Source organism: Zootoca vivipara, chromosome 2 (genome assembly GCF_963506605.1).
Source record: "Zootoca vivipara chromosome 2, rZooViv1.1, whole genome shotgun sequence".
Taxonomy (NCBI): Eukaryota; Metazoa; Chordata; class Lepidosauria; order Squamata; family Lacertidae; genus Zootoca; species Zootoca vivipara.
Window position 1 is genome coordinate 45,480,260 of NC_083277.1, and position 14,752 is coordinate 45,495,011.

General features: G+C 43.0%; 1 protein-coding gene across 3 annotated transcripts in view; it reads left to right on the plus strand.

Moving 5' to 3' along the window:
• CARD19 (caspase recruitment domain family member 19) overlaps positions 1–13,748 on the plus strand; it is a 37,150-nt gene extending 23,402 nt beyond the window's left edge. The window contains exons 4-6 of one of the 3 annotated variants that reach the window (XM_035106313.2): positions 7,392–7,451; positions 10,846–10,917; positions 12,802–13,746. In XM_035106313.2, coding sequence (XP_034962204.1) covers positions 7,392–7,451; positions 10,846–10,917; positions 12,802–12,917 — 248 coding nt within the window. In that variant the 3' untranslated portion in view covers positions 12,918–13,746. Of the gene's footprint in view, positions 1–7,391; positions 7,452–10,845; positions 10,918–12,801 lie in introns of all 3 variants that reach the window. The other 2 variants (XM_035106314.2, XM_035106315.2) reach the window with 2 other exon arrangements.
• Positions 13,749–14,752: the final 1,004 nt, after the last annotated feature.

Sequence of the window (14,752 nt, forward strand, 5' to 3'; positions counted from 1 at the left end):
ACTCTAGACAAAAAAGATAAACGGTTACTGGCCAGCTAGAGACATACTTACCTCAGCTATATCTAGACTGGTCTGGAATCTATTTAGTCCTTTTTGGCCTAGACAATTCTGGCATTTTCAGAGCGTTTTGCAGTTGTGAACGTGTGTTGTTAATGCTAGGCATACCATATTCTTCAGGGGGCCCATTTGGAAACATGCAAAACTGTTTTGTGGGGACATCAGCTCCTCAAACAAAACCGCAGTGAGGTGAAAAAAGTGCAGAAAATGACCAAGAGGCTGGAGCAACTCCCCTAGGAGGAAAGACAACAGATTTAGTGAAGTTTAGAGAAAAGGTGAGGGAGCGAGGGGTGGAGGGAGCCACATATAATCAAGGTCTATTGAAGTGAAGGAGACGTGACAGGTGTTGATGATGCAGGTGAGCTGCGCATAAGCAAGCTGATTGCTAGCTTGGCAGGGGCTCTTTTTTATTAGCAAGAATATGCACTTTTACATCATGAGCTGACACATGTTCCCTCTGATATTTGCGAGTCCTGCTCTACTGGTATGTCATGTTCCTACCAAGTGGAAAGTGAGGCCTCTGCAAAGGAGGCAAAGGTCAGAGACAACAGTGTGACGTCAGAGACAACAGTGTGATGTCAGGCAAGGTGTGCCTCAGCCCTGTGACTCCTACAGTCTATAAGATTATGCACAGTGTGGAGAAAGTGGATAGGGCGCTGTTTTTCTCTCTCTTTTCTAATCCTAGAACTGGGGGCATCCAGTGCTGAAAGGTTCATGACAGACAAAAGGAAGTTGCAGCACGAAGTTAAACTATGAAACTTACCCTTACAAGATGAAGTGACAGCCGCTAATTTGAATGGCTTTAAAGCAGGCATCCCCAAACTGCGGCCCTCCAGATGTTTTGGCCTACAACACCCATGATCCCTAGCTAAGAGGACCAGTGGTCAGGGATGATGGGAATTGTAGTCCAAAACATCTGGAGGGCCGAAGTTTGGGGATGCCTGCTTTAAAGGAAGATTAGGCAAAGTCATGGAGGATAAGGCTACCTATCTTATACCCCCAGAAGCAGTCTGCCTCTGAATGCCAGTTACCGGAAATCATGAGTGAGAAATGTGGTGTTGTGCTCGCAACCTGCTTGCAAGCTTCCCATAAGAATCTGGTGGGCCACTGTGAGAACAGCAGGCCGGACTAGACAGGCTTTTGGTGTGACCCAACAGGGTTCTGTTGTTCTTAGCTGTCTGCCTACAGTCTCTGTGTCTCTGCCTCTCTGTATCTCTGTCTCATGCTAGGATAGCATGCAGGGGTTGAAAGGCTTCAACCCTTCATTTCTCCTTGTGGTCCTGGTCCAGTTAGAGCAGGCATCCCCAAACTGCAGCCCTCCAGATGTTTTGGCCTACAACTCCCATGATCCCTAGCTAACAGGACCAGTGGTCGGGGAAGATGGGAATTGTAGTCCAAAACATCTGGAGGGCCGAAGTTTGGGGATGCCTGAGTTAGAGGCTCCTGTCCCTGCAACTGCATTTTAAAACTTCCCCATTCTGTGGCACCTTTATTTCAATGCAGATTACTGTGGAGGGCAAAGAGCGAAAGCCCCCCTAGACCCCATGGTGGCGTTCCTTTGTGTATTGGGGGCATGCTGACAATTTGTGAAAGAAAACCCAACCTCCAAGGACACTCTCTGCTGCCACGCAGTGACCGAGAAGCACCCTCCCCTCCTTTGTAGGGTAGTTGGGGTTGCCAGCCAGCTGGAAAGCAAGGCCAAGGCCTACAACAGCCCTGTCCTCTTCCATGTGGGGCCCAGAGGCATTCTGGGAAAAGGAATAGGGCAGGCCCAAGTTAATCATAATAAAAAAAATGGGGCAGAAGGCCTTCAGCAGGCATAAAAGAAAGGGCAGCGGGTGTCATTCTTATCATTATCAGTTTCATTATTATTTATTCAATTTATATACTGCCCTATACCTGAAGGTCTTGATTTATTGAGCCCCCGCCCAATATTCTATTAGCCCCAACCACCACAGTCACTGACCACAGATTCTCTCAGAATGTCTTTAAAAAAATCATTCACAAAATGGTGCAGGCAAAGTGAAGAAGCACTATCATGGTCTCATTGGGACTCCACACTAAACCATGGGGTAGCATCAAAAGAGTAAACCTTTGCCTTGTGTGCTCCCCCTCATTTCTCCTTCTCTCCACAGCTGTAAGGAGGAATTTGGAAATTTTCACTTCAGCTCGCTGTGTCATCCAAACAATGGTGAAATGTAGTGATGGCTTGCAGTCCCATGGACTGCAAGAAGATCAAACCTATCCATTCTTAAGGAAATCAGCCCTGAATGCTCCCTGGAAGGACAGATCGTGAAGCTGAGGCTCCAATACTTTGGCCACCTCATGAGAAGAGAAGAATCCTTGGAAAAGACCCTGATGTTGGGAAAGATTGAGGGCACTAGGAGAAGGGGACGACAGAGGACAAGATGGTTGGACAGTGTTCTCGAAGCTACGAACATGAGTTTGACCAAATTGCGGGAGGCAGTGCAAGACAGGAGTGCCTGGCGTGCTATGGTCCATGGGGTCACGAAGAGTCGGACACGACTAAACAACAAGTGATGGCTTGTTGAAGCAAACTAACTTCAAACCATAGTTTATAAAGCAGGCTTGTTTCATCTAACCCTAGTTAAGATTCGCCACAGTTTAGCATGTCCATAAATGGAACCATAAACTGTGGGTCATCCAAAATGGAAGTAGAAACTTCTAATCTCCTCAAGCTGCACCATTGGAGTGGGGAGGAATATGTGATCCCAAGGTTTGTGGAGATCTGTTCTAACAATGCTAAGCCATGGTTTAGTGTTAGATCTGAATGAAGCCAGTATCTACCATCCATTTGGTGCCCTTTCCTCTTGTGCAGCCACATACTACGTTGTACCAACTCCCCTCTCCTCTGGTGGTTAAGACAAAACATGAATCATATAGACTTAGTTCCTGGAATACCTCTTTTGCTAAAATGGCTTCAAGGTTAGTAGAACCAGGTTGCTCTGCCACAAGGAAGGAACCAATCCTTGCTATATTATGTCCCTGTGTACTGGTTTACATGGAAATAATTTTCTGTTGCCCTGGAGAGGACATAACACTTGTATAGACAGCTAGAAAATAGCATTCTGGGACTGCTCTTCCTTTCTCCTCCACTGAGACATGCTGAATATGTTCAGAGCTGGATTTAATAATCATATTTGTATTCTGTCCTTTCTCCAAGGAATTCAGATCAGCAACAACTGTAAGGCAGGCAGGGAGAGAGAGAGAGAGAGAGAGAGAGAGAGAGAGAGAGAGAGAGAGAGAGAGAGAGAGAGAGAGAGAGAGAGAGAGAGAGAGAGAGAGAGAGAGAGAGAAACTTGCCCAAGGCTATCCAGTGAGCCCAGGGCCATTCTACACATTATGTGGCAGCAAACTCAGGTTTATGATGTTAGGTGTAGGTGTTAACAGGGAGCTGCAGCCAATCTTGGCTGCCTTTTATATGCATACCGTGTTTCTCATATTATAAGACATGTCTTATATTTATTTTTTCCTCAAAAAAACACACTATGGCTTATTTTCAAGGGATGTCTTATTTTTTTCCTTCTCCTCCTGCCACGGCCGGCATTGCTGCTGCACCTATCACTATGTCTTATTTTCGGGGTATGTCTTATATTCCTTGAATGCTTAAAAATCCTGCTATGGCTTATTTTATGGGTATGTCTTAAAATATGAGAAACAGGGTATCTGCACAGTACCTTTGTTCTCCAAACATACTGTCTATAAGACGCCCCCATGTATAAGACATCCCCTATTTTGGGGGACTCAAATTTAAGAAAACTGGTGGGAGATGGCCCCTGTGTATAAGACACCCCCAAATTTTGGACATTATTTTTTTAGGGGGGGGAACCTAGTCTTATACACGGAAAAATACAGTACTTTGTGCCCTTCATTTTAAGTCTTAGGTTTTCGCCTAAGAACAGGCATCCCCAAACTTTGGCCCTCCAGATGTTTTGGACTCCAATTCCCATCATCCCTGACCACTGGTCCTCTTAGCTAGGGATCATGGGAGTTGTAGGCCAAAACATCTGGAGGGCCGCAGTTTGGGGAAGCCTGCCTAAGAATTTAACAGAAGAGGCATCTCTGAACAGAAAGTTGAAGCTGGTCTTCCCCTGTGCCAGCCCAGCTCCTTAGCCATTGACACCAGACATGGAGAAGAAAGGAATTCTGGGAAGTCATGCCAGAATTGTGATGCCTTTCTTGTGCTTTTCCCGTTTTTGCAACTCTGTAAAGCAGGGATGACTAACCTGCACTGCAGCCCTCCAGATGTTGTTGGACTCCAACTCCCATTATTCCCAACCAGCATGGCCAATGGAAAGGGATGATGGGAGTTGTAGTCCAACCACATCTGGAGAGTTAAAGGCTGGCCACTCCTCTGATAAAGCTTCTCATACTGTGATGGTGCTATAAGTCTGCAATCGTATCCACAATTACCTGGGAACAAACCTCATTGAGCTGAGTGGAACTTACTTCAAAGTCAACCTGCATAGGGTTGGGCTGTTAAGGTGAAGACCTACACACATTTACTTGGGAGTAAGGGCTTATCCACACTTAACTTTTTCCCTGCACATTCCAGGAACTGGTTCATGCTTTTAAAACTCTTATGTCAGAGCACTCATTTTTTTCACGAAGCAGAAAAACCCACTCCTTATAGCTGAAACACAACAAACGACAACTCAGGTTTTCTTTAAAGCACCTGGAAAGTGTGGATTAAAGGGAATTGTGGATAAGCCCAAGGCTCACAGACCTGAGTGAAACTTCCTTCTATGTGGGCATACATAGGATTGCACTGTGCATGAAATTGAACCGCAGTATCATGGGGAGAGATCAGTCATCGTCTTTGACACCGGTGGCTATAAAATACCTAGTTACGTTCACTTAATATATTTTTTTGTGTCATGGGAAAGATTAATTCAGGAGCTGACAATGTATTTAGCACCAAGGGCCCATATTAGAAATATATCATGAACTGGATGGTGTCAGCTAATCTGAATCTTTGACTCAATACATTAGCAACCCAGTTTGCAAATTGAAGGCCACAGTCGACAGCTAATGGGCATATTTCTTCAGCGATAGCCTTTGTGCCAATTACACATTGCTGAACTAGCCAGAAGTTAATTGTCTTCAAAAGCCGGCGTATTTTCCAGAACTCTGCCATTCTGACTTTCAGAAACCATGCAGTACTGGAAACTTTTAAAGGTTTGTGAGAACACAAACATTAATCGATTCCATCTGTAGCTGTGGGGCAGCATGTTCAAGTAAGAAAGTGAAAAGATCCGTCACAACAGATACTTTTGGCTATATTTAAAGGTGAAGTAGCTTCATTCCAAACTAGAGTTCTAGGCCATTTTCCATTTGTGTCAAATAAACCTTTTGCATGATGCTTTCCAGCAAGCAATATGCTACACTGCAGCTGTGTGTAATGAAACCCCAGAGGACTTCATCCCAGTTGCAAAATGCCTTCAAATTTGAAGGAGACAATTCACAACTGCAAAGTCCAGTGTTCCTCAAACTTGGGTCTCCAGCTGTTGTTAGACTACAGCTGCCATCATCCCTAGCTAGCAAGACCAGTGGTCAGGGATGATGGGAGTTGTAGTCCAATGACAGCTGGAGACCCAAGTTTGAGGAACACCGGATCCCTTCCCACCAGCCATTTTCCCTCCAATACTATACCCGCATCGCATGCACACTCATAACTGTATTTTACCATTCCTATTATTGTAGCGTTCCAGACTCATGCTTACTTTGCCAACTTGGGTCTGGGAAAAAGCGTTGAAAAAGAAGTAGGAGGGAAGAGGAGTTTATGGGGAAAGCGACTGGTGTTTAAACCAATGTTTGAGAAATGCACAAATTGCACGTTCCAGCTACATTCAAACCAGTGTATTATCAAATGGTGCCAGGAAAATGCTTAACAGTTTGAGAGAAAACGAAAAACACAGGTTTGCTCAAGATTCTTCTAAACACAGGCATTGATCCCGCTATGCATCTTCTACACTTGATGTGAAAGTGGAATGAAAATCAGTGCTCACGTTATTGCAGCTAAATTAATCTTTGTTGTGCCGAGCGACCTGCTTCACCAGATGTTCCTGATGTTGGCTGAAAGGTGTGCTTGAAAGCATTTTCAGAAATTGGCAGGGTGGGATCCATGTGGCAGGCTGGTGCGCAGCACTCCAGTGCTTCTCCTGAGAGCAGCATGAAGGTTGATCTGCAGGTGCGACTAAGGATAAAAAAAGTCCTTGGAAAATACCACAAGCTGTCAATTGACTGTAAAGAGCACAAAGATTTGAGTGACCTTGGAAGACAAGAATTGTAGGCTTAAACAATGGCATTGCCTGTAATTAAAACTTATTTAGCATGGAAAGAAAATAGATATGTGGTTTAATACTTAGCCTATCATGAAAGTTCTCTACCACCCCACTTTTAAATGTTGTTTATTCGCCAACTTTGTATATGAAATGCACAAAGATGATAAGGTGGTTGCCTTTGGCCCTATGCTTGCAAACCAACCTACACAAATGTTTAAGCCAACGTATTTTACCACTGCCTTTTGTTCATATGTCAATGGCCCTAATTATGCCAGTGGTATTCGGAAACCCCTGTGATTCATCACGGGTTACCCAATGAGAAGATCAATAGTAGCCAAGCCAACATTATTGAGCTTTCCCTAGACTGCACAACCACAAGGGGTATATTGGTTGTGATCTAGATGCACTTTTGGATCACAAACCCAGGGGTGAAGCCTGCCCAGAGCCTGATGTGAATGGAGTGTTCCCCTAGAATACTCCTCTGTCTTCACTGTTCCTCCGCACAGAGGGGTGCAATGTCAGCTGTGCAGGAATTCCTTAGTAGAGAAGCCTGTGTGCAATGGGCTCTCTCGGGGTAGAATGGGTTGCTCAGTTTCAATTGAGTTAGAGGGGGGCAGGACCCATGGGCGCCTTTTACAACTGCACCTTTGCTGCTGCTTCGAGAACAGCATTTGGCTAAAACGAGGGAGTCAGTTGGGATGGGGGAATTAGCAGCCATTTTATCTTACGTTATTGTATTACCGTATTTACTCGAATCTAATGCTCACCTTTGTTGGCCAAATTACGTTCCGAAAATTAAGGTGCACATTAGATTAAGTGGCACATTGACATTTGCTGGCAAATACTATTTTTTTGTTTCAAGGTTCTGAAAATTGAGGTGTGCATTAGATTTGATGGCGCATTAGTCTCGAGTAAATACGGTACTTTGAAAACTGGTCCTTGCTTTCCTCACATTTTGCATGACGTGCTTCAGACGTGTGTTGCGCTGAATATTACACTAACTCTTTGGTGTGTTGCTTTTGTTTCTAGAAACCTCAGATTCCACAGGGATAAACCCTGAGAAGGAGAAATGTATTCTAAATGACAGGGGTAAATAATGCGTGTAAAGTATTGTTGGCTAAATCAATATTGGGCAGTAAGGTTAACAAGGAAAATATATATAAATATATGTTGCAATTGAATGTCATGATACTAATTCTAAGTGTGTCTGCTGTGGGCATGTGCTTTGGCTTTAAATAAATGAAATGTATACACGTATAATCAAGTTTTTTTCCCCAGTAGTAATTTCTGGGTTGTTCAAACTGATGATGATGATTGTTATTAATTAAATTTGCTTGCTGTCCTTCATCTGAAGAACACAGAGCAGTTCACAACATAAAAAATACATAATAAAACAAAAACAAGGAAAAACCCATAACCCCTTCCCATTTTATGTACAGTGGAACCTCGGTTTATAAACACCTCGGTTTATGAATTTTCGGTTTATGAACGCCGCGGACCCATCTGGAACGGATTAATTCATTTTCCATTACTTTCAATGGGAAAGTTCGCTTCAGTTTATGAACGCTTCAGTTTATGAACAGACTTCCAGAACCAATTACACCCATGCTTCAGTTTATGAACGCTTCAGTTTAAGTACTCCGTGGACCCATCTGGAACGGATTAATCCACTTTCCATTACTTTCAATGGGAAAGTTCGCTTCAGTTTATGAACGCTTCAGTTTATGAACAGACTTCCGGAACCAATTGTGTTAATAAACCGAGGTACCACTGTAATATAAAATCCAAAGTTTTCTAGGGATAAGTTTAGGAAACAATCTAGACACCACTGCAATTGACAGGCGTTGTGCAAGAGGTTGTTGACCCCATTTATCTCACTGGGGCATGCCACAGGAGAACTGTGTCCCTGATCTCTAAAGTACTAACTACAGTGGGGCACAGCCTTTTGCATCACATGTGTGTTGGCATTTTTAAACATTTGCATAGGCTTCAGTAAGTTTCTACTTTTAAGTGGCAAGCCTACAGTAGTGTTAACCAACGCCCATGGTTTTTCTTGGTACAGCTGCTGGGTTTGTTTTGTGGAGCTTCTGAGTTTGCAGATCTGTGCAGTGGATAAGCTTAAGGCAGCAGTGCAAATAATATGTGAGATGCCTGCTCCACTCAGCCGAGCTGTTCCGCCCTCTTAATGCCCTTGCCTCCTCCCTTTGGCCCTTACTGTGCACATTTAAAGCCAGAAGGCAGGGCGGGACACCAGCCATGAAGTTACGGTTAACGTTGCATCATGAAATAGCCTAAAACCTCCTTTTTTTAAAAAAAGTTAAATTTTGGGTCCAATCAGCACTGCACCCACTGACCCTGCCTTGATCTCTACACATTCAGAGATGCTGTTTTCACAGAGCCCACATGTGCACACTAAGGGACCCAGGTGGCACTGTGGGTTAAACTACAGAGTCTAGGGCTTGCTGATCAGAAGGTCAGCGGTTCAAATCCCTGCAACGGGGTGAGCTCCCGTTGCTCGGTCCCAGCTCCTGCCCACCTAGCAGTTCGAAAGCACATCAAAGTGCAAGTAGATAAATAGGTAAACAGCGTTTCCATGCGCTGCTCTGGTTCGCCAGAAGCAGCTTTGTCATGCTGGCCACATGACCTGGAAGCTGTCTGTGGACAAACGCTGGCTCCCTCGGCCTATAGAGCGAGATGAGCGCCGCAACCCCAGAGTCGGACACGACTGGACCTGATGGTCAGGGGCCCCTTTACCTTTACATGTGCACACTAGGGTGATGACTTTTTTACAACCTCATTTCCCTGTATCATAATTTGATGAGCTTTCATTAAAGATTAGATAAAATCTTACTTTCAAAGAGATTTGATTAAAAAAAACCTCACGCACAAAATGATTTTTAAAAAATTATCAGTTTTTTGACCATTTTTGAAGTCGCTGTAAGCAGATATAAAATTGAACCCAAGCTTTAGAGTCACATATATACAACATTATATAGGGTCATCAAACACACAAGGAAGCTTTTTTTAGCTGCAGTAACAGTATAGACGCTGCTAGAGGACGATATTTTGCTACCTCTCCTGTAGGTTCTTTTCCCAGCATGTCCGGCGGGGTCTGCTGGCTGAGTTTTGAGGTCCCAAAAAGGGGCTTTTACCTTGCGCAGGCGTGACATTTGTATACCCTATGTTGCTAAGAACACTCCCCATTGTGGAATGTGATACGAAATATATATAGAATTGTTAATACAATTTTATGAAATGGTAAAACGGCATACAAAAAAATTAAAAACGGTTTGTGCGTGACCTTTTTCAATATTTCAATGGAATATACCTCATTTTAGTCATTAATAGGCAAAAGTTCATCCATTTGTGCTACAGGAAATAATTTTTGAGGAAAAAATATGAAAAAGTTGTCACCCTAGTGCACACCCATATGTCTGAAGGCTCAGGGATGCAGGACCCAGGAAAATGAAAGGTTCACGCACGTAGTTTTTGTGCAAAGGGTGCCTTTGAGCATGTGGAGGGCAATGCTGGGACTGCTCATTTCTACCCAAAATAGCCTATTAGGGGTTATTAGGCTAGGAAGAGAAAAGAAGCCCTTTTTGTTCTATCGCTATAGCAGGCGTTAACGGCCTTATAGTAGTTGCCCACAAAGCTCACGTGGTTAAGGGTAGAAGGAAGGCTAAGGAGACGGGAAGGGAGAAACACAGGATGGTAGAGTTGGAAGGGACCACAAGGATGATCTAGTCCATCCCCCTTCAATGCAGGAATATTTTGCCCAGCGTGGGGCTCGAACCCATGGCTCTGAGATTAAGCATCTCGTGCTCTGCTGAGTTATCCTCTGGTCATCATAGAGAAGCCCGGTGGTATTTCTATAGGAATCATTTGGTTGCCTGAATAATGTTTTAATTAGTATATTCAAATAAGTAGCTAACAACAAGGCTGATTTAATTTTATAGACTAAAAGATATTAAAATTTCTGGGTTACCAGTATATCCATTGTTGCATGAGCAGGCAGAATTTCTCCTTCCTCTCCTCTCACTGCATCCCACCAGTTGTTCCCCAGAGGTTCCCCACAACCCTTCAGAGCACTTTTTGGGGTGTGCACAGGAGAAGAGGAAGGGAAAATTCCATTTCTCAGGTTGAATTCTGCTCAGTTTATACAAGGACACTGTTAAACGCAACCCTAAAATTTCCTCTCTTGCCCTGCGAGTTTTTAATGAGGATTGATTTTTTTCTAAAAAGAAAAATAAGTAGGCTACAAGCTATAGAGGCCTTCATAATGGTAATAATAATTGTAATAAAAAATAATTGCTGCAGGAAATGGTGATTATATATTATAGTAGATGAAGTCCAAAGCAAACATAATTGTGCCAGTTACATTTGAATCACTGTAGTCACAGTAACAACAATGATAACTGATGAACCATTAACATATAATTTTAATCCTCCTCTGTCGTTGTTGTTGTTTTTTTTAATTTTCTAGGCCCTACATTCTTTCTTGCCTGCTTCAGCATCGCCGCAGGATTAGCCTTCTACATGTATTGCTGTAACTCAGGTAAATTCTTGCCGTTTTTTTCCCTTCTGAGAGGATAGGTTTAGTAGTTGTCTTGTTAGCCTGTTTATCTTGGCATAAAACATGTTTGGGAAGTGTTCTTGCATCAGGCTCATGAAAGAACACACCAGGAAAGGCTGATGTGTGGGTCCCCAGCTATATAATTCATGGCTACACATTTTGGCAAGACTGACAGGTTCTTCATAAGCCGCCCAGAAGTCAGAAATATAAACTGGGTGAGGAAGATATACCTTGGCGCTACATGTGCATTCACTACTGCAGTCTCCAGTGTGGTGTCATGGGATCAGTTTCAGTTGATGTGGCCTGATGGTGTCTACAAGGTGCCTACAGCAACACAGCCAACAGATGACACTTACCCATCCTGGCTTGCTGAGGGGGGATACAGGATGTGGTCAACACATCTTTGTGGCCCTGGACATTTTGAAAGAGGTGGTGATCTGACAATTTCTGAAAAAGCCCATCTAGGACCCACACTGGTTTGCCAGAACAAGTACCCCCACCCTTTGAGGGGCTGGGGAAGTGATCAAGAGGTTTGTGGCACAACCCTTGCAAGTATTCTGGAATGAAACCAATTATCTTGATGATCCATTCCAGTTCAGATTTGGTTATGGGGACTGAATCGGCCTTGCTTTCCCTGATGAACGATCATTACTGGGAGAGGGGCCCTGTTGTTCTTATTTAATCTTTCACTGGGCTTTACATACATACATACATACATTTAATGCCTTTTACATGCACCTCAAGATTCGAAAGCACGTCAAAGTGCAAGTAGATAAATAGGTACCACTACAACGGGAAGGTAAACAGTGTTTCTGCGTGCTGCTCTGGTTCGCCAGAAGCGGCTTTGTCATGCTATATGCCGACTCCCTCGGCCAGTAAAGTGAGATGAGCGCCGCAACCCCAGAGTCTTGGACCACTGTCTGCAGTCAGTGAGGGAATGGATGAGGGTTAATAAATGGAAGCAGAAATGGTGCTAAATAGTGGTTCAACCACTATGCAACAGGATGCCTCTGAACAAAGACTCACACCATTGGTGATCAGTGTTAGATAGAACTGAGCTCCTCTAGTAGCTGAGTAAGTTTGTTCATGCAAAATCCTCGGTCCCGGTTCCCCCCTCCCCAATTTATTATTTTTCAGCAACCTAATCTTGGGAGGCGTGTGTGTGTGTTAGTTTTTGTCTATTGTTGGGTGGCTGAGAGTCACCCTTGTTGATCTACTGCAGATTACGCAGAGATCAACCAGCAATTTCCAATCCACTTCTTTCTGCCTCTGCTCTACCGTGTGTGGCCTTGTAAACAGAAGTGTTCCTTTTTTGTTTAATCCCGTGACCCACTTATTATTTGGGCTTTTTTTGCAGTGATTCCTTAATCCTGTATTGCTAGTCTTGGGAAGCTCTCTGTATGAGTTTAGTAATATGGAGAACGAAGCATTTTGGGGGTCCAAACCTGACGAGGCAAGACCAGTGGGAAAGATACTTCATAGTACAAAATCATCAGGCTGGTATAAAACATGCGGAAAACTTTTTATTATCCCTACAATTTGGTTGTCAAAGCTGTGAAGTTGATTTATAGCCAATTGTAGACTTAAGCAGAAGCAGTGATTTGAATAAATATTTTATTCATGACAAAAATAACCAGTCACTCAAAATTAGGTGAAGAACTCTTCTTTTTACAAATCACAATTTCTTCTGTTACTTAATTTGCAAGTCATAGAATAGAGCAATTCTCCTTGGCCAAAATTCCGGCAAGTTTTTTTTGGGGGGTCAAATATCATTTTTGGAAACAAAACCCATTATGGCTGCAAATCTGACTCACTTCAGCTTTTTTCTTATTTCCATCCCCTCCCCCTGTTCATGTTTCATTCTAGATTCAAAAGTCCTAGGAGGAGCCAAGAAGATACTGGGGTTCTCTCCAATCATCATAGGAAGACATGTTAGGAATATTTGTATGTTGTACATGGAAGACGCACCAAGAAACAACTAAGAATAAACTGGCTCACCAGTCTAGCATGAAATTTTCCTGCCAGTGGAAGAGCTACATTGTCAAAAGATATGCTATTTTCTTATACCAAAGATATAACTAACCTGTGGCTTCAGCAGTGTATATTTGCTGCTTCCAAGGGCTTTCAAAGGGTCAGCTATATATGCCTTTTACTTGTGGGAGTGGATGTTTTTATTTTTTTGTACAAGCTTAAATTATTTATCACTTGAATTTTTTAAAAAAGAATTTTTAATGCAAGCTTTTTAACATGTGCCCTAAGTCATTGCAAAGTCCTCTCATGTCCTGTATTTGTATTCTATTCTGGTCTAGAGGCATACCAAAAAGTGATTCCTTCTCCAAGATGGGCAGAGAGCTTTCGCTCAGTGTTTGAACCCTAATACCTGCTTGGGGGGGGGGATCTTTATCCAGACAGCTATGAAATCCACATGGAGTTTCCCAGCTTCACAGAGAACAAACAGAAGGATTCTACTGAATATCAGTGTAAACTTTGTGTTACTGCTGGTTGAAATTTCCTCAGAAGATATCATGCTTGGTGCATCAGTTAATCCATTAGCAATGGTGGGAGATCCTATGTGCAAATAGTAAACTCAGGTGGATTCAGAAAAGGGAACTTTTTTAAAAAAAATATGCAAACTTTAGAGCAACACTTGAAACAAATTAACCCCAAACCTTTTTCAGATATAGAGGTTGTTTTCTTCCTCCTCCTCCTCTTCTTCTTCTTCTTCTTCTTCTTCTTCTTCTTCTTCTTCTTCTTCTTCTTCTTCTTCTTCTTCTTCTTCTTCTTCTTCTTCTTCTTCTTCTTCTTCTTCTTCTTCTTCTTCTTCTCCTCCTCCTCCTCCTCCTCCTCCTCCTCCTCCTCCTCCTCCTCCTCCTCCTCCTCCTTTTAAATGGTAGACTGCATGTTCTTTCTGTACGTTGTATGCAAGAATTCAAAAAACAAACGCCTGTCTTTTTGCTAGTCCATCTGTGCAAGATTTACTGCCTATCCTAGGCCAGATTCCAGGTGCCCTGTTTAAGGTAGGAGGGGAAGGGGGAGATATTTAGCAGGGTCCAAAATCCTGACCTGTATATGTTCAAGGTTAAATTGAGGAGGGTGGATTCTGCAGTTTAAGAGCTTTTGTTTTTGTACCTCATGATACCTATAACAGTGTTACTAGTAAGACCCCCCCCCCAAAAAAACCACACAACCCTAAACCAAAGCCACACCTCCCCATGCTTTTTTGAAGCTGGGTGGGACCCAAATTAATTGGTGCCTCTGGAATCTGTATAGCACCATTTAATTGTGAAAACTCATATAAAACCAAATAAAAAAATTCCTTCCAGTAGCACCTTAGAGACCAACTAAGTTTGCCATTAGTATGAGCTTTCGTGTGCATGCACACTTCCTCAGATACACTGAAACAGGAGTTTCATATAAAACCAGTGAGCTGGCCAGTAATAGAAAGATTACTGAAGCATAACTTGTGGTCTGAAATGTGTGTGTGTGTGTGTGTGTGTGTGTGTGTGTGTGTGTGTGTGTGCGTGTACATGCAAATATTCTCTCATCCTCCCTAAGTGATTACCTGCTAGGTTCCACCTTCTTTCTGTGGGTTTCTAAGGACTGTTTTCGTTCGACTTCCGGAAGGGTAGTTATGTTAGTCTGTTGAAACAAAAGCAGTAAGAGGTATTGTGTATTGTTAACAGGTTTATTTATGGCATAAGCTTTTTTGGAACTAGAGCCCACTTCGTGATCGGATGAAATGGACTCTAGTCTATGTTACCTTATGCCATAATAAATTCATTTTTTCTTTAATGTGCCACAATCATAGAACTGTTGA